At 45.4% G+C, this 23,673-nt stretch overlaps 2 protein-coding genes across 2 annotated transcripts; one reads left to right on the top strand and one right to left on the bottom strand.

Moving 5' to 3' along the window:
• Positions 1-403: 403 nt before the first annotated feature.
• On the bottom strand, positions 404-7,643 carry LOC106807300 (zinc transporter 2-like). Its single transcript, XM_014809607.1, has 5 exons — positions 6,819-7,643; positions 5,662-5,808; positions 5,274-5,281; positions 3,901-4,039; positions 404-2,186 (listed from the first exon to the last, which is right to left on the bottom strand). Exons 1-5 carry the CDS (start codon positions 7,375-7,377, stop codon positions 2,038-2,040), a joined length of 1,002 nt encoding a protein of 333 aa, XP_014665093.1. The 5' UTR covers positions 7,378-7,643; the 3' UTR covers positions 404-2,037.
• Positions 7,644-7,684: 41 nt separating this feature from the next.
• On the top strand, positions 7,685-18,329 carry LOC106807315 (zinc transporter foi-like). Its single transcript, XM_014809625.1, has 5 exons — positions 7,685-7,751; positions 11,584-12,072; positions 12,862-13,090; positions 15,669-15,838; positions 18,112-18,329. The coding sequence occupies exons 1-5, from the start codon at positions 7,689-7,691 to the stop codon at positions 18,244-18,246; spliced, it is 1,086 nt and encodes a 361-aa protein (XP_014665111.1). The 5' UTR covers positions 7,685-7,688; the 3' UTR covers positions 18,247-18,329.
• Positions 18,330-23,673: the final 5,344 nt, after the last annotated feature.

Below are 23,673 nucleotides of genomic sequence, written 5' to 3' on the forward strand. Positions count from 1 at the left end.
GCCCGACCGAAAACACCGGGCGTCTACGCCCGCGTGAGCGTCCTCAGGCGGTGGATCGACGAAAACTCGCGTTAACCCCCCCGACAGATGGCACCACCGGCGAATTATGGAAAGGGCGTACAATAGATATCACATAACACAATGTTATGTGATATGTATGGGGCGTATGGATACATGATGATACATAGGATCTATTAACTTTAGATACAATTCAATTGCTATTAGTAAGAGTACCCCTCTTTTCATGTAGTTACCTGTAGTGGGCGTGAAGGAGCTAATGCAAGAGGTGATAGCTAAGAATAAACAAGTGCAAGGGGCTGTGTATATTTGCAGCAAATTATTATCCTTATCTATGTAACTGTGAAAAAGTTGGGGAAATGCCTATAAGCAAATACAGTCAAAGTCGAATAAAATTGAGGTTTAAATTTATTGCATAAAAATTTGCACGAATGATTTATTACACGGTTTAATCATATTTCTCACCCGAGACATCATTATATACACCCTTTAATTAATTTACACAAACTATTAACTAATCGTATAATCACATTTTTCCATTCAATCACGTACAATCGCCACGCGCAACTTCGAACTCGTGGATTGCATCGTAGCGCCACCTACCGAAACAAGTATTAACGAAACTAATGAAAACTCGTAATTCGGAAACTACTCGCGGAGTTCTATTTGTTGTTGCTTTTGTCATTCTTTGCCGTACGATCATGTACGACAAAAAACATTCTCATTTCACATATATCTCAGCCTGACCCTGAACACAGGCATGAGCACACTTTTACATTCGGCACGAAAATTCGAATTCGGTCGTTGAATTACGTACCGACCAGATCACTTGGTATCATATCTTGACAAAAAAACTGTTAATGTTTATCATATCTTGACAAAAAACAGTTAATGTTTCGGAATAGTTGAGATGGAAAAGACTATTTTTAGCACCTTTGCATTGATTGTTACAAAAATACATGGGCTACATCGGCATCAGTATGTAATCAGTGCATTTCACATCTTGGCAAGTACAACTCGACGCGAGCATAATACAGTTTCGCTAGTTGGCCACCAGTGCGCGCTAGTAAGCACTACATTAACTGACATTACATATGTGCCTATCATATCTCTCCTATAAGTGAGAGCGACCTCCCATGTCCTTCACGAAAGAAATATCCACTGACATATGGTAGCAATCGATAAAAGCTCGTAGGAGTTCACCTTGGCAAACGATGCAATGCAGATTCGCAGATGCATGTGCTCGCACACACCTGCATATCACTAGAAGTAGATAATAGGGAATTCCCTGTTATCTACTTCTGATATTACATTACAGGCAGATAAATAAAGCTATGTTGAATCAGGAGATGTTTTTTTTTAGATATTCAACTTTGTTTATCTTTGTTTGATAGAACTAATGTGTCTTGTGCATGCTTTCACATGCAACTATGTCATGCCGGACTGGTCATCGAGCTAGTGAGGTACCTGCCCAATATGATAACGACTAACCAAGCTGCCTCATTCACCTACAAGTGGCATCAGTCAACTTACGCAAACGGCACTTGAGAGAAGACTTGCAGACTTTGTATCTCCGATTAATATGGCAGTAAGTGGGACTTGTCGCGGATGCACGGGGCGCGTACCCTGGACCTACAAAGGATCACAGCTAATGCACTACTCATCGTCACATCATCCCTACTCCCCCGGTCGATCCCTCCCATCCACACAGCAACGTGTACCCACCCCAGCGAACACGACACATCTAACCCACATCCACAAGCTCTCTCGTGCCTTCCACGCGACGCCGTCACCGTCACGTCACCACACACTCTCTGCGCCAAAGGGTGGCGCCATCTCTTGTCATCTTTCGCTACTTGGTCGGTCGATATATGCAGGTTGACATAACAGACTCTTCGCGGCAAACAGTGGCGCCCCCATGTATCCTCGCCCGCTACTTGGTCGGTCCGATGCAGTGTGTGCAGGTTGACATAACAGACTCCTCGAGGTAACAGTGACGCCCCCATGTATCCTTGCCCGCTACTTGGTCGGTCCTATGCAGTGTGTACAGGTTGACATGATGGACGCGTCGTATGGCTCCACCTGTATCGTCGTGCTCACAAAGTGATGCCGCAGCCGCAGCAGCTCCGTCGCCTGTGACAGCGTGCGCAGCGGGTCAACGTCGCTACCTGAAAACAAGAGACCATCTATTAGTCATCCATACAAACAAGAGATCATGCTTTAGTAATCTGTCGAAACAAGAGATCATCTACTAATCACTCATACAAACAAGAGATCATCTACTAATCACTCATACAAACAAGAGATCATCTATTAGTTATCTATACAAACAAGAGATCATCTATTAGTCATCTATACAAACAAGAGATCCTCTATTAGTCATCTATACAAACACGAGATCATCTATTAGTCTTCCGTACAAACAAGAGATCATCCTTTAGTCATCCATCCAAACAAGAGATCATCTATTTAATGCTAGGAAAGTAGAGTATTTAATGTGACCATAGAGTCATGAGTACACAATCTCGTAAGTTGGTGGTCATCAGTGTCATTGCATGATGTGTTTGAAAGAGTCTGACCAATTGGACCTGACCATAGATTTTACAAATCTATGTGATGCAAACATCTATTGATCTGTACTTGATAAACAATAGAGGGAATGTTCACGATAAATAATTCTATTCACTGAAAGAGCTCTAGCTACTCCTTCCCCTTAATACTATTGGCATAAATGCACCTGTCTCTTAGATTATTAACTTCCCCTTTCAGTGCTCTTCTAGTCGTCTAAGATTTTTAAACGACCAATGCTTGTGGTGTGAGCACAAGAAGCTTATATAGAATGAAATAAAGAAAATCTGCTCATGCAGTCATCAATCAACTTCAGTGTTGAACTGTGAGCCAACATTAAACATTCTCTCTCACCCTCTCTTCATGAATCATGCTCACTCCACATATACACTGGTGTTACCTGCTAATGAAACTAGGAACACAAAACAGAACATCGTACTGGAGAGCAGGGCGTGACGGAACGTGCAGCATATCGAAGCAAAACATTTTGGGGGCAATAAGATCATCCGGAAAGTCCCAGCAAGGAAATCCGGTAGTTATATAAACGCCTGTACCAGTACCGTTTTTCCTACTGACTACCATCTCGCACAGGCACGCCAGTGATTATCACAGACATATACTTACACGAAACAGGAACATGAACAGTTCCCCCAGTCTTATACAGTCTCAATACCTTAACCGGTAAATATTGACTGATCACAACATAACTCATAAGATAACTTAAAGCCATAGTTATCGCCAAGTGCAGCTGCACCAGACAGACAAAAATAAAGAAACGTTCAAATACCCCGCAGCCCTGGCTGAGAAATGATGCACGGCCTGGCTAATTTTTCAATCTACCAGACCGCAGTGTGGTGTTTAAACCTCCACTATTTCATGCAACGTTTGGTTCCATGTTGCGACAACTATAACGTCGGGGGCGGGCATTTCCGCGATAGACGACGCACGCCGTGCAGCGCGCGTAACAAAAGAACGGTGGCGACAAGGCCACAATTAAAAAAATCTTTGTTTGCCCTCACCCGACCCAGGCTGAAAAGTTTGGGTAGGTAGGTCGGCTTTTTTTTTAATGGGTCTTTTTACAGATTCAGCATGGTGTCTACATGCTCGGGTGTGCTTGTGTGAAGATACCTTTTATGCTAAATGTTTTATTTTGCTTGGTACATATAATGTATTGCCTACAGATTTACATAATGTACAGTGATACAATTTGTAAAAAAAAATAAAAAATTAAATTTTTCGAGTCAGCCCCTTTTTGGCGGGTCGGTCGGATGAGGGCGAACAAACAATATTTGTTTTATTGCCTGACGAACTCACGAATGGCAATGTGGACGGCGACTGCGTTCTTGCTCATGGTGAGCACCCAGATGCACAGGCTGTGCACGCTCTCGACCCCCGGCAGCCGCAGTAGGTCAGCCTTCACCTCGTCGTAGTCAACATCGTCGTCGTGTTGCAGCTGCCAGAGATCCGTGTGTGTGACACGCAGCATGGATGCGGTCACTGCCTGCAGCTACTCGGTCAGATACTGCTCCAGCTATCTATCTATTTATCTATCTATCTATATATATCTATATATATATATATATATGGTTGTCATGTTGCAGCTGCCAGAGATCCGTGTGTGTGACACGCAGCATGGATGCGGTCACTGCCTGCAGCTACTCGGTCAGATACTGGGCATTGGCATCGGCATCATCATCATGGTCATCATCGCCGTGTTCGAGAACGACATTAAGAACCTTGTCCGCGGCTGACGCAGCACAGCGGCGGCGGCCACGTTGCTTCTCCGCTGAGGTTACTGAATCTCTTATCGATGCTTCGTGCGTGGCTGTGTGCGTGGGGGTGGGGCGGGGAGGGGTTGTGCGTGGCTGTGTGTGGGGGGGTGGGGTGTTGTCACTGGTGGCGGTTGTCACTGTGAGAACACGGTGTGTTAGTGGCGGCACGTTGGTTGACGAGCGATCATGTGGTCTGGCGATGGAGTCATTGTTCAGCATCACTTGTGAGGGTTACAGTGCAGCCTCTTAGTGTAACTGTCTATTTACATGCTGTAATGTAACCATTTGTTTACCTATATGATGCTGTAGGGTAACTATTTGTTTACCTATAGCATGCTGTAGTATAACCATTTGTTTACCTATATCATGCTGCTGTGTAACTATTTGTTTACCTATAGCATGCTGAGTACTACAGTAACAATCACTTGCTAGATTTCAAGTATTAGAGTGCAGTGCGCCTACTATCGTATTCCTGTGTGAACAAAAAACACTGTAATCTCGGACGGGGAAGTACAGAGGAATGAAAAATTACATTGCTACTGTACTGCGTCAAAAGTCGTGACCAGTGGCAGCTTGCACAAGATAATGCGAAAAAAATTGTGATGATAACGTGAGATTATTTATTCAAAACTGATGAGTTCTTATATTTACTTACTTATTATTACGTGATTATTACGTGAGATTATCACGATTTAACGTGAGATAAACTGATGAGTTCTACCAGCCATACCTACATGTATCACACACGCACCAGACCAGATGACACTTATATGTATGACACGTACAAGTAACACCACGAACATTATCTATGTGTTCACGGTAACATACATACAGCAGCCTAGCTATAGAACTATATAGCCCTTCGCTATGCCACAGGCCTATGGCGGAGCGAAGGGCTATAGTTCTAGAGCTAACACCAGCCCCTAGATGACAGAGCAGCAAAGATAACAATTCAGAATAAATATTAAAAAGTGCAACTTTGTCATGACAGCGTCCAAAATATAGGATTTTAAAACTTGGTGATGTTTCAAAAGTGAATATCTGATCATAGAAACATGTTGATTTATACTATTAGCATGCAGCAAGAATCATAATACACTCTCAAATTCTAGTAGCAGCAATAGCAGCAGCAGCAGTAGCAGCAGTAGTAGTAGTAGTAGTAGTAGTAGTAGTAGCAGCAGTAGCAGCAGCAGCAGCAGCAGTAGTAGTAGTAGTAGTAGTAGTAGTAGTAGCAGCTGTAGTAGCAGCAGCAGCAGTAGTAGTAGCAGCAGCAGCAGCAGCTGTAGCAGCAGAAGTGACCCACCTGCCCTGTGGTAGCCAAACGACATCTTCTTTGTTGGCGGCCGCTGCGCGAACCAAATTGCAAACAGACTGATGAGGAAGCTAGCAAAGTCGCTGAGCATGTGTGCTGCGTCGGTCATGATGGCCAGACTGTTGGCGAAGTAGCCACCTAAACGACAATGCATTCAGCTGTTACCATGTAGTGATCGCTGCTGCAAACACAACAGCTAGTCTTCAAAAGTCTAGTCGAATCTCAGAAGAGGGCTGTAAAATCTGCCGGCACGGGTTCAATCCTACTTTTTGACCCAGGATTTTTATGATGGTGCTGGAAAGAGTTTTATACACTAATACAGTACGTAAGTTGTACAAAGAGAAGATATGCCATAAACAGCAAGAAACTTTAGATAAAGCTTTGCCTCGCTATCACAACCTGACATACATACCCCTGTCAATGATAGTTATAACAAAAGTGAACCAGCTGGTAATGAATACTGCCCCTCCTTCTGTCTCCGAGTGACTCCAATTCTGAATTCCATTTCACTCCAGTGTATTAATAACATGATGCTGTTTTAATCATTGAATAATCAATATTTGCATTTAATTTTAAAAATATGTACTTGTATCTATTATTGTCCTTCTAGTATATCTTTAAACTGGAAGATTTTATGCAGAACACACCTCCAATTATATAATGCAACTCTATGGAAAAAACATGAATAAGGTTTTAAGGACATTTCTTTCTGGAACACAATAAGTACATTACTGTACATAAGCCTATCTATTTATAGACTTATATAAAGATATAGTGTGTGCCAGTGAAAAAAATACACGAGGGCTCGAAGCGATTTAGCCCCCGAAATGCCAAAAAGAGCCCCGGAAATGCCAAAAAGAGCCCCCGTAAATTTGCATAGAGTTCAATGCAAACCAAATTTTAGAGTGCTATTTTCATGCACGTGAGCTTGAAAAGTAGCCCCCGAAAAATAAATTTTATTTTTTTTCCCTGGTGTGTGCATAGTGGACCTGACCCTGTTGCCACAGATTCCCTCGTTCACAGCTGTTATCTAGTATAGGGTTAACTAAACAAATAGCCTGTAACAAATATGACTGTGCAGTTTTTACATATTAACTGCCTATACATCAGAGGCATCATTCGGCAGCGAGATTACTAGCGCCACCTACCGACAACTTCGGCGATGACAAACACGAGACATAGAATGCTCGCACAGATGAGGCGGTTACGAGCGTCGTTGGGCTTGCTGCGAGACTGCGTTCGCTGCCTGTGACAGTGATCGTTGTCCTCCTGCTGGATCGTAGAGTTACCGCCATGCCGGGGGCACGAGTCGTCGCACGCTGCGCCAGCGCCCCCTTTGCAGAATCCCTCACGGATGACGACAAGCAGACGGTCGTCATCGTCAGGGTCGTTTGGGTTGGGGTACATGCTAGACCAGGGATTCTCAAAGCGATGGCTGCCCTGCGAGGTGTGGTCTAGGTTGAGCAGCTGATCATCGTCCGAGTCATCGTCTTCCTTGAACTGTAAAACGGGGGCACCAGCAGCGTCATGCGTCGACACGTCGCCATTCACGGCATGTCTGATGCTGCTGTCCGGTCGCTTGTTGAACGGGTTGAAACGACTCGCGCCACTCTTTTGTGATCCTGCGGACGCGTCATAGTCATCGAAATTAGAAACATCTAGCAGTTCCTTCACATCCGTTTCATCCGCGTATACACTGTCGTCCATATTTGTTTACATCATCGAGTGCGCATGTGCCGACACCAAAAGACCTACGGAAGCGCCGAATATAGGTCGCCTAGTTTAGATCACGTGTATTAGCATAAACGGTGTTTTTACGAATATTAAGAGCATGTAACACATCGCGCGTTATCATTAGTCATTGCTATCATTATAGTTATCGCATAGGATTACGGAGACTGTGTTTACATACGATAAAAACTTGCAGGTAAGCACTTGAAGCAGTTTGCTCAGCTGGCACACTGCGCACGCACGGGTGAAGTGACTGAGGTCATCTTGCTCTCGGGGTCACTATCAATATGGCTGCTCATTGTGCTGCACACGGCCCGCTTCCTTCTTGGACCAACCGGCGTTTTAGCAAGGTAAGATCACGTGTGTTTGTTATGATTATGTTTTGATAAGTGTGTACTTTCCGCATATAGCTTGGAACACATCAGAAGTACATAACATGTGTTAGAAATGTGTAAGTTGAACCATTTTATGTATATTCTAGTAATATGACACCCGGATTGCCATCTCACAGTTCACGCTGTCACCGAAAATGCATGTGTAGTTTCATTGAACTGTATCAAATCAATCATCATTAGACATTATGTATGATTTAAAATGAGATTAAAATTAATCGACACAGTATCACTATCAGTATCGGGTAATAAATAACTAACTAGAACTTGAAAATTGTAAACTAAGAAGTGTTTATCTGCTAATCAGTGACAAAGATGTGCTGCTATGAGCATGCTGTGAATGTACCTACCTTGTAATGAATGACGTAGGCAGCGATAAGAACACCAATGCTTTGCACAAAGTCTCCCACCACATGTATGAACGCAGCGCGGACGTTGATGTTGCTGTCGCCTCCATGGCTGTGACCGCGTCCACCCCCGCCGCCGCCGTGGCTGTGCCCATGCATCGGGATGCCCCCGCCCAATCCGCAACAACCCCCGTGCAGTATGGCACCCATGCTGGAATGCAAAAATACAAGCCTGTAAGCACAAACACAACAATTCCCTGATTGGTGCACTGCGGCGGTAACGCACAAACCAACATCGCGGACTACATGCTGTAACAACAACGTAACAACCCTCACCACTACACGCTGTAGCAACAACGTAACAACCCTCACCACTACATGCTGTAACAACAACGTAACAACCATAGTAAAGTTCATTTTAATGTTAGGACTAATAGGTAGTTGTCCTGGTGGCAGTTGTCCGGGTGGTAATTGTCCTAGGGGGGTAATTGTCCTAGGGGGGTAGTTGTCCGGGTGGTAGTTGTCTGGGTGGTAATTGTCCTAGGGGGGTAATTGTCCTAGGGGGGTAGTTGTCCTGGTGGCAGTTGTCCGAGTGGTAATTGTCCTAGGGTGGTAGTTGTCCGGGTGGTAGTTGTCCTAGGGGGGTAGTTGTCCTGGTGGCAGTTGTCCGAGTGGTAATTGTCCTAGGGACCACTACTTGCATCCATGCTTGTCGAAAAAACTAGAATTTATTTGGAGGTGCCGCATGCTGTTACAGAAGTTGAAAGACCTCCCAGAAGAGGGCGCCTGTGGCCGAGACGAGAGTGCGGACGCTGCCGTTGGCTCGAAGCTATGCAATCATAACCAGTCGGGCTCTGCTGACAACCTCTCCATCCTGCACGAGTGTGAAAGTACGTGAAGCCAATGAGTAAAATCTGTAAAGCTGGTCGTGTCACCTCGCGTAGTCACGCATCATGTTGTGCTGTGTCGTATCCTGTTACTGTCATGTCACGTTGCTTAGTTTTATGTTGTGTTGCGTCGCGGCATGTTACTGTCATTTCACGTTGCTTAATTTCATGTTGTGTTGCATCGCGGCATGTTACTGTCATGTCACGTTGCTTAATTTTATGTTGTGTTGTGTCGCGGCATGTTACTGTCATGTCACATTACTTAATTTTATGTTGTGTTGTGTTGCGGCATGTTACTTCTTGTTGCTTAATTTTATGTTGTGTTGCATCACGGCATGTTACTCTCATTTCACGTTGCTTAATTTCATGTTGTGTTGTATAGCGGCATGTTACTGTCATGTCACATTAATTATTTTTATGTTGTGTTGTGTTACTGTGCCACGTAACTGTATGTAGTGACACGTCGTGTGGAGTGTCACGTTGAGTCAACTAGTGCGTCGATGCTAAAGCACAGTCGTTTCTCTTTAGATCTGCGGTCGCATGAACTAAAGCATCTGGGAGAGAAGCCTACGCTGAATGACGGTGGGGGCGCCACCGAGCGCGTAGACGATGTCAACACGGCGTTCCTACCACCGAGCTCGGGGAAGACGGAGCATGGCAGCGACGTCACAAGCTTAAAAACTAATGGGTGAGAAACGATAGAAAATAGGTGTAAATCAAGCAGCATGATAACATGCTCCTTAGACATGTGTAGATATGTAGGTATATATTATATATATATATCACTTGTCATGTGCTGTCACATATTGTATTACATTAAGCTTTGTGTCATCACTTTATGTTATATATATGTGTTTTATCTAACCTGTGCAGGCACTCGAGTCGTGCATGCATTTAAGTTATTCAATCGGAATCTTAACTGCCTGAAAGCAGATCGCTCTCTGTCAACGCGTTTATCACGCATTCACTCGTCTGTGCACGTGCCACATTGCAGCCACAGCCACGGGCACGGTCACGGCCACAAAGACAAGCAGGCGTCGGAGGGTCACAGCCACGGCTACGGGCGCGGTCACACGAGCGGACACAGCCACGGCCACAGCTACGGGCACAGCCACGGCCCGCACCACCTCGATCACGACGACGAGGGGCCGCACTCGGTGTCCTCGATCGCGTGGATGGTCATCATGGGAGATGGCATGCACAACCTCACCGACGGGCTGGCCATCGGTGAGTTGTAGACTTGAAACTTGAGCCTCCAAGGGCCTGTGCCTGTGGTCAGGGCTGCGACTAGGGGCAGCGCGTCTCCCAAGTCCGAAAGGCGCCAAATTATTATTATTATTTTTTTGAATTAGGGATAGGGTTAGGGTTAGGATTAGGGTTAGGGTTAGGGTTAACTGATTTTATTAATTGTTAATTAATAATGCGCCATCTAGCGGATCACTATCTCTCCCCTGAGTCGGACTTGGGAGACGCGCTGTCCCTAGTGGCATTCTGTGGTCAGTCTGTGTGCTAATTACAACATATACTTGGTTTTTATGTTTAGGCCAAAACAAAATATATGTGTGGTTACGGTTTCCCGACCGACCCTATTTGTTACCAGCGACCCTAAACATTTTATTGGCAATTTTTTTTCTTTAAAGTAAAAAAAAAATAAAAAAAATAAAAATAGGAATTGGACAGTTCCTGCTTCAAAAGACACAACGCACATCCTTCGGACATGGTTCGTAAATAAAATATTTCAAGAAAATAAAATGTTTTCCCTACCTACCTACCCTATTTTGTTTCCGGCATGTAACGGTAACCACACATATATTTTGTTTTGGCCTTAGGTTTATATATGTTAATTTGTTGTTTTTACCAAATGATATACTATAGCTTATAAACTCTTATCACTTATGCACCAGTCAATTGAAATCCCGGCCCCCTCCCCGACCCCCGGGAAAAGGCGGGGAATTTAACACTTCCTTAATTACATGTGTTAAAAACAGCAATTTCCCTGCCCGTAAGGGGCAGGTAGGGCCTATAGTCTGTTAAAAGCCCCTATAACCGTGGACCATTTCTCGACTTCAAACAACTAAATTCTGGTTTGTAAAGTCCAAGTATTTATTTATGTGAATTTCTGTCATGTACGTGACACTTTTTTCAAGTAAACGTATCAATCGGTAAACTACTGCAGACTTTGTAACGCCGAGTCCCACACTTCCGGTGCGAGCTGTTCATTGTTAAATCACGGCTAAATGGCCCCGCTGGTAAAACATCTTGTTAATTTCCCGGCCACTCCGGGCTATTATGTCGTTAGATGCGCATTAAATCCCGGCTGTGGCAGCGTTAGTTCCCCGCCCGTGTGATCGATTCTCATCCAATCAGCATCCTTGTGACAAAAAAATGATGAAGTTCCTGTAATTGTAAGTTGGCTCATAGCTATAATGCATAATTAGTAGAAAGTGCTACCTTAGCATTAACATTAACCTTAAAACTTTATAATGTTGCTGACAATGTCACTGAATGATGATATTATATTTTGTGTACGATATGCAAAAATCATTTTATTTCCAGAGGCATTGTCCATCAAGTAAAACGTGCATTCACCTGTGTGTATTCTGCATTGTCTGTTGCTTGGCAACGTCGAGAGCCAATGGCGTGGAAGCACACGAGGATGAGTACGACCGTTTGGTCGGCAACAGCAGCGATTTTACGGAGATCTCAGATTGGCTTCAGCAAAGGATACGTAGTACTAACGAGACATGTAGGGGATGCCACGAAGAAAGTTTCTACGTTCAGCAGATATTTGCCAAGTTCGGCGATGAACAACACCACCTGTTGGCATATAATGGTTTCTTGACGCTGTTCCGGAGCCTCGGCCTCGACGAAGCCACGCCCGGTGCGTTGCCGACGGCAACAGCCTCCCAGAGTGGGACGGTTGGCGGTGGCAACCCGACAACAACTAAGCAGCATCATGTTGTGCGAAGAGAGACAGCTAGCGTTCACAATCACACACATGGTGTGTTCAACACACACATCGAGAATGCAACGCCGGCCAGTCAGGTATTAAGTCGGTGACTTACGTGGTTCTTAAAGATGTAGTGTATTTGAATACTAGCAATGTGTTTTATATGTCAGGGTGCGAAATTAACGGTAGTCCGGAGTCAAATACTCCCTGATTTATTGTCGGACTCCCTGATTTGACATATATGCAGGAGTCCGTGTGACTCCCTGAAAATTCTGCCATACTATTAGTATTACTAACTAGTTCGTTCCAGACAGTGAAAAAAAATACACGGGGGCTCAGGGCGATTTAGCCCCCGAAATGCCAAAAAGAGCCCCCGTAAATTTGCATAGAGCTTAATGCAAACAAAATTTTAGAGTGCTATTTTCATGCACGCGAGCTTGAAAAGTAGCCCCCGAAAAATTAATTTTAATTTTTCCCCTGGTTCCAGAGCATGGCCTCGTGGAATTACCGTATTTTTTCAGCTAATGTCCAAAAAAAATTTGCCAGACGTGCAACCGCATGAATCTTAAAAATAAGCACATGCGTAATTGTTTTAATATCTTTAACTTTGAACCTCAGACTGCGGACTTATTTTGCTGCGGACTCCATCTTTTTGAGGGCAGGAAGTCCATTGGACGTGTTCAAAAGTCAATTTCTACCTCTGATATGTTATTCGTAACGTTGTCCATGTTGCAGTGCATCTTATAAATTTGCAGTAGTGAAATCCGTGCTGTTTGTAGTGAAAAGAATGCGTTGTGACACGCATGATCATGGTGTTCTTACTGTTGTTCAGCAGTGTTGTTCATTGTCACATAACCCTGTGTTGTTCGTGACGTGCTCGGCAGTGTTCGTCAGCGGCCGCGGTGATCGCGTCAACATTCGGGGGGACAGCGGAGCGTGTGACGATGACGGAACACGACTTCCTGCACGTCTGCCCCGCCCTCGTCTACCAACTGGCTGTCGCTCACTGCGCCGGTGACCGGCACCAGCACGTCGTGGAAGACAGAGAGGTGGTGACGCGTCTCGATCATCGTCACGGAGTGTCTGTGGAGCAGGTTACGCCCCGGCATCAAGGTGCGTACAGGACGTGCAACCGTCGTTAGGCCAAAACAAAATATAGGTGTGGTTACCGTTTCCCGACCGACCCTATTTATTCCCAGCGACCCTAAACATTTTATTGTCAATTTTCTTTAAAGTAAAAAAAATAAAAAAATAAATGAATTGAGTAACTATTTGTTTACCTATAGCATGCTGTAGTATAACCATTTGTTTACCTATATCATGCTGCTGTGTAACTATTTGTTTACCTATAGCATGCTGTAGTATCAGAATAATTTGCCTATACAGTAATACCCTGCGATACAAAAATTCTTCCATACTTAATTTGTAAATTATAACCATTTAATTCAGGATATAAAGCGTAAATTTGCTCTTACAAGATTTTTCACGTGATTGAGCAGGTATCTTGTGCAAAAAATGGTGTGCCAAATTGCCATAATTAAATTGTATTGAATAAGCAGCTGCCAACAGGTCTTGCGGGTCATCATCGTTGATATGTATGTGTTCACGCTATCATTCTCCCTTGTGTCCAATATGATTTCAATGGCAGCTAGTTCACAGCAGCGTCCTCAACTGCTACAGCTACAGTGACCTATACAATGGGAAGGGCCATCAACCGAGCAAACAAACAATCAACTTTAGATCAATTTTGGCATCCCGGTCAGAGCCTGAAATATTTTACCCTGACAGTAATAGTGATACTGAATGATAGCCAGCTAGTAATGGCGTTCCTTGCTCTCACTCCCATTTATTCTTATTCTGGAGTCTCTTTCTCTCCTAGCATCAAAATGATAGCGTGTTCCATACATACGAATATATGGAATATATTCCATATATGCGATCGAATAATCAATTTATGCATTATAAAATGTTGACTTGCGTTAGTAATTGCTCTTCTAGTGAGTTTTTAGCTGAAGGATTTTTGCGTAGGAACTCGCCTCCAATTATGTAATGGAACTCGACGGGGGAAAAACATTTTCTCGTTATGACCGTTTTTTTTTTGGAACGTATTACTTATGTAACGCAGAGTGTTACTGTATCATGCTCTAGTACAGCCAGTATGCCATACAACAACCCCAGCGGTGGTACGTCTTGTTTCACTCGTTGCAGAGATCACCTTGACATTTTCAGTGCTATTATAGAGCATCGCTGGAACGTGCCTTTACTTTATTTCGTGGCGATATTATACTAAGCCGGTGGTTGTGGTCGTGAGTGCAGGGAGCGGGGAGGAGCGATGTTATTATGTCATTATTTATATTTATTTTGTTCGTAATTGTTTCTGTTATCAGGTATAGCTATAGTGGTGGTATCATATTTAATGGCAGTTTTCGTGTCGAAGTTTCTTTCACACGTTTCTTTCGTGTATCGTCATCGTAGGGAGCAGGGCGTGACTGTTATGTAGCGGTCCTGCTTGTTCCCTACAGAGGGTATGCACACCGGTGTTTTTACTTGGTAGTTCAGTATGCCCACCGTCGTTAGTCGGCCTGTAGCACTAATCCTAATTAAATGCCGCTAGGAAATTGTAGCGAACGAGCAGTCACGTTTGCTATCTAGATCTCATTGGCTTTCCGAAAAAACAAGGTGCGCTTATGTAGGCAGGTATATATAAGGGCAGCGTCCGGAAGCGTCCGCAGTGCAGTGATGTGCTGCGAGAAAACTTTTTCTTCATGGCCAGGCAAACCTGCGACCAGGCAAATGGCTGGTCATCTAATTTTGGCTAACATCAGCCAACAGTGTTAACGTGAAGAGGAGTTTCTCCTCCCCCAACCTTCCACTGAATGGCGGGAGGGTGAGGTGTAGGGGGGAGCGGGTGGCATGCGCGATGCCTCTGCCCGGGGAGGAGAATTTTGGCCCTAGCTACTGTGACAATCATGTGTCGACATTCAATCGTACTGGAGAGTTACTACATCGGATGAACTCCAGTGTTATGTTATGATTCCCGACCGACCCTATTTATTCCCAGCGACCCTAAACATTTTATTGTCAATTTTCTTTAAAGTAAAAAAAAAAAAAAATAAATGAATTGGACATTTCCTGCTTCAAAAGGCACAACGCACATCCTTCGGACATGGTTCGTACATAAAATAAAATGTTTTCCCTACCTACCTACCCGTTTTTTTGGCATTTAACGGTAACCACACCTATATTTTGTTTTGGCCTTAGTAGAAGCGCTGTCGTATTGACACAATGGGTTCGCTGTTGTTGTAGTCAGGCCGCCAGGTGGCGCTGGATTGGCATGTGTACATTTCTGTGTAGTCTACACACCAGTGGAAAAAATACACGGGGCTCGGGGCGATTTAGCCCCCGAAATGCCAAAAAGAGCCCCCGTAAATTTGCATAGAGTTCAATGCAAACCAATTTTTAGAGTGCTATTTTCATGCACGCGAGCTTGAAAAGTAGCCCCCGAAAAATAAATTATATTTTTTTCCCTGCTACACACTCATCAAGCGGATGTTTTTAATGTGATTATTTTGTTGTTGTTGTTGTTATTGTAATGTTTAGGGTGTAGCAGCACTAGCTGTCTTTTCAGACCTATTGTTTTTCTTGTAAGAGGTCAACCATAATTGTGATCTGTTATTGTTGTTGTTTACAGTGTGGGGCTTTGCAACACTAGCTGTCATTGTGATCTCCTGCTGTGGACTGCTTGGTGTTGTCATCGTACCGATTCTTGAGAAGGCTTTCTACAACCAGCTGCTGCAGTTCTTTGTTGCCCTGGCCGTCGGCTCTCTATCCGGGGATGCACTGCTTCACCTGCTGCCACATGTGAGAGCCGACAAAATTGTGAAATTTGTTCAATTCATATGTTATCTACATTACTTATGTATTTAGCAAACAAATATTGTGTTTTCTTTCCAGGAACTATTAGCGCAGGCCTACTGTTAGCATTCTCAGTCACATCGCTCTATGTGTATCTGTATGCCGAAACTCTGTCCGACGGAGTTTCAAAATAGCATAAAAATAGAGAATCTATTATGAGCTCTTGCTATATGTATACTTCTCTATGGAACTATAGGGATTCGCTTAACGTGGTAGGATGCATATATAAATATATGTATATTATCAAGAGCTAATAATACCTAATAAGGTAGTAATAGCTCTTGATATTATCATTCTGCTGCGTAGCCAGTCATCTTCTCCTCTCTCTATTGTATAGTCGCGGTATCGAAACCAAGTGTCAATTTTCGAGTCTCAAAACCGTTATATGGTATATATACATTGAGTATGTGGGTGTTTTATTACAGAAGGGCGACTGCGTGTTATTGTCTGCATATTCCGTTTGCGTCAGTGACTGTATGTGTTACATAGGCGACGCGGCTGCTTGTAAAGGTGAGGAAAAGCTATAGATAGGTGCTTGTTTATAATTTTGTAATGCTATTTTGCTAACGATGTTGTCGAGCGCATTTTAGCGCGCGCAAGCCTTCCGCAGCAAGGCACCGCTCGCTCTTGCCGTTGCCATGGAAATGCATTGCCGAATTTGTTCATATAATAAACGTGATGGACAGAAGAAATGCTTTGCTTGGTCGTCGTTTCGTTTCAGATCCATTTCTTTTATTCACACGAACACTTGTAGAAAAAGACGAAGGGAAAAAACGTGCATCGTCGGAGACTAAGGCACGAAGGGTCGTTGTCGTATCAGGTACTACATATATGTACCCGAGGTAGTTTTAGGTTGTTTAGTATTATGTTTATATTCTTATATGAGGTATGTCTAGGGTTAGGGTTAGGGTACACGTCTGTAGTACAAGTCTGGTACACTTTGTGTATACATATATGTACCTCGGGTACATATATGTAGTACCTGATACGACAACGACCCCTTCAGCGGGACTAAGTGACTGATTTGGTATCGGTACCTATCCGGGGATTCATGCGAAACAATAGTGCCTCGAGTATTATACAACACGTGCACGGTTTACCAATGTCAGCCACCGCTGGTATACAAGCGGATGAAGCCGCCCTCTCCCCATAGTTACTGCCAAGACCACCTTTCGATCGGTTGGCATATGCTGGGCTTGTCCTTCCAGGTGGCGTAGCGAGCACTGTATGGGCAGAGCACGTATATATCATATCAAGGGTTAATAATGAGAAATTTGTCGTTATTAACCCCTGATCATATGATATACGTGCTCTGGTATTGGTAATAAACCTTGCCTGAATTGATCATCTGTTTCTCAACCTCCCTTCGTATCCGTATCACTGATAATTGAGGAAATCCAAGCATATACATACGTCTCAGTTGTGTTGGCAGACCTGTCTCGCTAGTGCATCTATTGGGCTGACAGATATCTGGGTCATGTTACGGTTTCTCACTATTCCTCTGACAAACAAAGACAAACTATATACCTCCCCCCACCCGCACTGACATCCATCAAGCAGATATATAAATAAGTATAAATAATTATATAATCGATGATATTGTTAATCAGTCACCTCGATAAATATTCTGAGCACCATATTTTGTTTGTACACAATGCATAATGATGAATGCGAGACTTAATTCCACCCTGGTCAAATATTAAATGCATTGGGTTGAATGCCAGCTGCCCTACATGTAACTTAAATTACCTGCACCGAGAAAGCGTTTTAGATTAAATAACGTCTATTTGCACATTGATATAATGTATATATATATATATATTATCTTTATACGTGCTCTAAATTCACTCGTATTCGTAAAGTTTCCATTTCTGCATGCAGGTGGCGTCACTGGTTACGTCTGCTCGTGTTTGTCTCAGACATGATGCGATTGCACTCACACGTGATCATGTATCATAGGCGCTGCAGCAGAGGTCACGCTAGGGGACGTCTATCTGATGATCATTTCCACTAGCGGCCAACATGGTAAAGGCGGCGCCACTGTGCTCATACGCACATCACAGTGCCTCTGATGTGGGCAAGCCATAGAACTAGAATAGAGGCCCCTATTCTATTCCCCTCTATTCTAGTTCTATGGGTCAGGCCCACTTGCGTGTACATGGCATGGGTAGCCGCCAGTGTCGTCAGATTCGCAAATGCATGCTCGGCTGTTCCCGGAGGCTCTCGGCGTCTGCTCCGCGCCGACTCTTCATATAGATGTTCTCCGGGTGAAGCTCGCTGACCTTGAACATACCGATGCACGGAAAGCCGCTGGTGCTGCCCTCTGTCACGCTTCTTCTAACGACGCCCGCTGACGCCTCCAGCTGCAGGTGTTTCTTCTTGGTGGCGCGCGCGCGTACGAACACGCAGACGCACGCGCAGATGAGGATGAGAAGCACGGCGCCCACCGTCGCCGCGCCGACCGCCAGCCAGACGACGCTGACGCAGAACTGACGCTCGCGCGACGTCGGCGGATCCGGGCGCTTACCTGCAGCGAGAAAGAGAAAGAAGTTGGTCGTCGCGTGGGGGCAGCACCGTCGCGATTGCCGCCGGCATGCGAGTGACACCATGGCATTTGATAGGAAACGTGAGAACACGTGACACCTCGAGGGAATAAACAATCATCTGTAATGCGTCGTGAAGACCTTTGCTTGATGATTAATGACGGAATGACTAATTACAGAATGACTCGTGCTCTCTATGAGCAGCTCTCTGTGAGTATTGAAATGGACCTGCCCCAAGTATGGCTGAGAGGGTCTATGTCCCCCAGGGTACTATCGGAGGGTACCCTGGTACTATCTAATATGCCGGACCGTACCTCGCCTACTCCACTAACGAGTGTAGGGAGTCGCCTACGCCTACTCTCTAACCCTAACCCTAACCATATCAGATAGTTACCAGGTCTACCAGGGTACGTTCCGATATATCGAACCGTACCCGGGGTACCTTCCGATAGTACCCTGGGGACAGACCCGATGAGCCTAAGCAGCTTCGTGTTATGTAGATAGGCACTGATTCGTGGACGAGTAATTCTAGATCGCTAATGTTAACGGTGACTATGCGTGTAGACTAAATCCCACGAGGGGCGTATATCCCAGGCATCATTTTGGAATAAAAATCTTCCATACCAACCCGAATTTGGCAGGCTGCCAATGTATAATAAAGTATACCGTAAGTAAGTATAATGTATTAGTAAGTAAGTATAAAGTGTAAAGTGCCAAGGCATAATGTATAATTACCAATACATTAATTATTAATTAAAATTCTGAAGCCGATGTTTATAAAAGGAAGGATGTGTGGGGAGAGAAGATAGGGAGGAGTGACACTCACCGGATTGGCGTATACCATCGTCATCGTCGTGATCGTCGTCGTCGCCCAGCTGTGGAGCGATGACGCGGATGGCATTTGCCAGCTGCTGACGATCGATGGGCCGTGGGTCAGTGTCGTTATCGGCCGGTGCTGCCACCTGTGTGCCTCTTAACTCTTCCATTTCGCGCTTGACCCGCTCTCTGGTGTCACTGCCAGTGCATTGCTGCGGAGAATATAAACTATGACTCGATATGTCTATATATATTAATGAATACAGACAGAGAAGTGTTGAAGTAGAATGACAGAAGGAGGGTGTGTGTAGAGAATGTGAGAAAATCCGTGTGTGTAGGGGGTGTGCTGGCAGCTAGGAGGGAATATATCAGTGACTTCCGAGTAATAAAAACTCATTTATACTCCATTCATTAAATTATAATTTATACGAAGCGTAGCACATATTAAAGTGCTGGGCTTACTCTCTGTTAGTGGTAGGTGATAGAGTGGGGGTTTAATTTCAGGAGCACGCAGCACGCAGCCCTATATGCGCATGCGCGCGTATATTTCTCATTAGCCGCGTCGCCCACTTCACTCGCCACCTATACGCGGTGACTAATAAGAAATGCATGCTCAGGTAAGCTATTATCGGTAACAGCTGTGCCACGTACGCACGCCGACTATATGCTGCCTATAGTGAGAATCAAGTATGTATGTATGTAGTCAAGCCGGAGGTACCGCCGACTGGTACGCGCGTTCTTCATTGCAGCTACATCCGGGCTACAGCCAGATTATACCAGGGATATATCCGGGCTACAGCCAGATTATCTGAGATTATATCTGGGTCATAACCAGGGTTACATCCTGGCTACAGCCATTATACATCCGGGTCATAACCAGGGGTACATCCGGGCTACAGCCATCTTACAGCCGGGTCGTAACCACAGTCGTAACCAGGGATACATCCGGGTCGTAACCAGGGTTACATCCGGGCTACAGTCATCTTACACCAGGGATACGTCCGTAATAAGGCTGAGAAGGCAAGCACGACCTCCCAAGTTTCAGCCTGTTCTGCTAGCATCTATGACAAATACGACATACGCATATACGCTCTCTTATGAGACTTATGACACTATTTGTCATAGGATGATTCTTCCTATGACAAATATTGTTGTATGTGCTGTGCGCATCATAGGAGTTTAGGAGCGCTATTATGAACGCAATCAGTGAATTTCAGCTGTAAAACGGAACGAAGTTGACTCGCCAATATTTGTCATAGGAAGAATCTTCCGATGACAAATAGTGTCATAGGACAGCGTATATGCGTATGTCGTATTTGTCATGGATGCTAGCAGAACATGTTGCAAGTTTACCTGTATCCGCTACCACTTCGCCAAAAATTGCCAAAAATGTCGCTGGCAAATCTATACTCACCAGAGGGCAGGCCGTCTGCGACGGGAGACACAGGTTGGCGACGCAGGTAAACTTGACCATAATCTGGCCGGGAAACTTGAATGCTTTGATGGCGATGTACTTGCGTAGAGGCCGCGTGCGCGTGCGCACTCTCGAACTCTCGATCATGCCCGGTACATCGTCGCTCACGCAGCTGCGGATGCGATTAGTTATAATACATATAATAATAATTATATATAATAAGATAGAGTGTGATGAACGAAGTTGATGAATGACACAACGCGCAATTACGCAGTCGGAACGAGCATAGTAAGTTTCACAGCGCGCTCTCTCTCTCTCTCTCTCCTCCAATCGCGCTAGGCTTGTGTTAACCTTCGGCTCACGCGGGGGGACGCTGGTGTTAATTCCCACTAATTCTACTATCAAACCCGACGCTCATCTAACCACCGCACCGACACCTGCAACCACCTCGGTGGCTCAACTTCTAGCCGAGACCAATTAACCGTATCCACTCAACCATCTCCATCATCCCTCTCAGCATCAACCCACGTTTGACACCATACCCGCCCTCTACCGCATAACAACATCACCGATCACGCGCTGGTGTGTAACCAGCAAACACGCACCCCACTCACCCATGTGCTCACCCACAGTCCGCTTATCCACACCTTGTGGCTTTAGGACTTCAGTTCGACTGCCACAACCCAGCCTCCACACCGACCCCCCTGTGTTAACCCCCCCAACCGCTCCACCAGCGCCTCATGACACCCCACACCTGCACCTTGGCGCGTTTCAATCTACCCGACTACGGAAGTACGGGTCAGTGGATTACCGCCCATCCCCACAGGCTGATCTGTCTAACTGTTCTCTCGCTCACCTGTGGTTCACCACCACCCACTCTGTGTTAAACCTACCCACACCTGTGTTAACTGCCGTTCGGAGAGAGAAAAAGCCAGAGGGCGAGGGGAGTGAGAGAAGCAACGGAGACCGAGCGACGAGCGGCGCGAGAGAGAGAAGACAGACTGATGAAACTAGTGTTAACGGCGCCGCCACCCGCCGCAACGATAGAGAGAGAAAGAGAGGAGAGAGACGAGAGAGAGCAAGCAGAGAGAAGCACAAGAGAGCAGAAAGAGAGAGGGGGAGCATGTGTATAAACGCTCGAAAGAGACACGCCTCGGAGCGAAGAGGAGAGACGAGAGAAGACGACATGAGACGTGGAGATGTATAACGAGAGGAGCCACGCAGGAGAGAGACGAGAGAGAACCGAGAGAACAACGCAAAGAGTACGCTCGAGCGAAAGAAGAGACTCGTAGTGCAGAACGCCAAGAGAGGAGAGAGAGACGAGAGAGAAAGAGGAAAGACAAGGAAAGAGAGAGAGAGTAGAGAGAGAGACGAGTATGAAGAGAGAGAGAGAAAGACGAGATACGCCTCGCCCGGCGACTGACAAAGCAGATGAGAGAGAGAGAGAGAGACGAGGAGGAGAGAGAGAGAGAGAGAGAGAGGAGCGAGAAGAGATGGATCTGTAAGAGAGCAGAGAGAAGGGAGAGAACGAAGATCCTTCTCAAGATGACGGCAAGAAGGAAATTGAAGAGGAAAGATCGGAGAGAGAGATTAACAACGAAAGACCCACGAGGCAGCTCAGCTAACTTAATAATCAGATGCCATGACGCTGCGTTGAAACCGCTCCACCCGCGCTACTGCATGATAACGCAAGAGCGTGTAAGAAAGAAGGAAAATCCTTCTTATACCGCTCCTGATATAAACTATATGGCTTACGTTGTAACCGCAGACGTGATCATACTAGTCACGCTGATCCATTGAAGACTTACAGCCGCGGATAGGTAACCTCATTTGTTAGCATCGTGTGCTTCGAGTCAACTGAATAGTTGGTAGGGGCATGAGCGACTCGCTTCTCCATGAGGCCGGATATCTGACGAAAGTACGCGCAGTAATAATACGTGATGACGCGAGTGAGAGGTTGGAATGAGGATAAAGGGAGGGGGATGGGGTTGTGAGATGCGAAGCACGGAGTGGAAAAGTGAGGAGTGAGAAGGAATCGGGGGAATTTCAAAGGGTAGAGGGGATGGGGAAAGCTTCCGGGTGGTGCAGAACAGACAGGTTCCCGAGATAAGGGGGTGGATTGAGACTGGCCGATTGGCCTGGGTAAGAGAGCGCAGAGTGCGCAACTGGGGGAGAAGCGCCGGGAGACCAGGTCAGGAAAAGGTACAATCCGACTATGCTGAATGTGATGTTCTACGTGTGTGGGTGGTGTGTGTGTGTGTGTGTGTGTGTGTGGGGTGTGGTGTGTGCTGTGTGTCGTGCTGCTGGTGTGGTGTAGTGTGGTGTCGTAGGTGGTGGTGGTTATGTGTGTTGTGTGAGGTGTGATCGTGTGTGATGTGGTGATGGGTGTCGTGGTGTAGTAGGTGTAGGATTGGTGGGTAGGTAGTGGTGTGTGGTGTCGGTGGATATTGGGATGAGGTACGGTGGTATGGATGAGCGAACGGGGCCGAGCGGAGGCGGTAGGGCGAAGAGGGGTGAGGGATGGCGGAGAGAGGTGGAGGGGGAAGGGGAGAAGGAGGGCGGAGGACGCGAGGTGAGCGAAGACGGTGAGTGACGGGGGAGAGAAGCGAGTGGAGAGATCTGGGTGGGAAAAAAAGTAGATAATAGGATAGGGCAGCTGATCTAATATTGGAATTATCCGAAGAAAATATTAGCGGGGGTAATAAGTATATAGGTATGTAAAACTGTGGTAAAGTAGTATAGATCGATAGTGCAGTAATGGGCAGGCGGCGAGAGGGATGGCGGGGGAGAGGCCCTATTGAAACTAGATAGAGATTATACTATAGATAGGTATATAGTACATGTGATATTTAGAAACTATTAATAAAAATAATTATTTAGACAATAAATCAAGTAATGCAAGACAATATAAACAAAGAAATATAATAGACGTTTATAATAGGCATACGTGAGAAGAACAATAGGCACACGGGTAACGCGGGGAAGCGGTGGGGATATGCTCATGTACT

This window comes from Priapulus caudatus, unplaced genomic scaffold, assembly GCF_000485595.1.
Source record: "Priapulus caudatus unplaced genomic scaffold, Priapulus_caudatus-5.0.1 Scaffold207, whole genome shotgun sequence".
Taxonomy (NCBI): domain Eukaryota; kingdom Metazoa; phylum Priapulida; class Priapulimorpha; order Priapulimorphida; family Priapulidae; genus Priapulus; species Priapulus caudatus.

Excerpts from the sequence above, each read along its gene's own strand:
- LOC106807300 (XM_014809607.1), bottom strand. The coding sequence starts at position 7,377 with ATGGACGACAGTGTATACGCGGATGAAACGGATGTGAAGGAACTGCTA. Across the intron at positions 5,809-6,818 it reads TGTCATCGCCGAAGTTGTCG|GTGGCTACTTCGCCAACAGT; the intron begins GTAGGTGGCGCT and ends ATTGTCGTTTAG. Across the intron at positions 2,187-3,900 it reads CGCCGTCCACATTGCCATTC|GTAGCGACGTTGACCCGCTG; the intron begins GTGAGTTCGTCA and ends TCTTGTTTTCAG.
- LOC106807315 (XM_014809625.1), top strand. The coding sequence starts at position 7,689 with ATGGCTGCTCATTGTGCTGCACACGGCCCGCTTCCTTCTTGGACCAAC. Across the intron at positions 7,752-11,583 it reads CCAACCGGCGTTTTAGCAAG|AGGCATTGTCCATCAAGTAA; the intron begins GTAAGATCACGT and ends TTTTATTTCCAG. Across the intron at positions 13,091-15,668 it reads GGTTACGCCCCGGCATCAAG|TGTGGGGCTTTGCAACACTA; the intron begins GTGCGTACAGGA and ends TGTTGTTTACAG.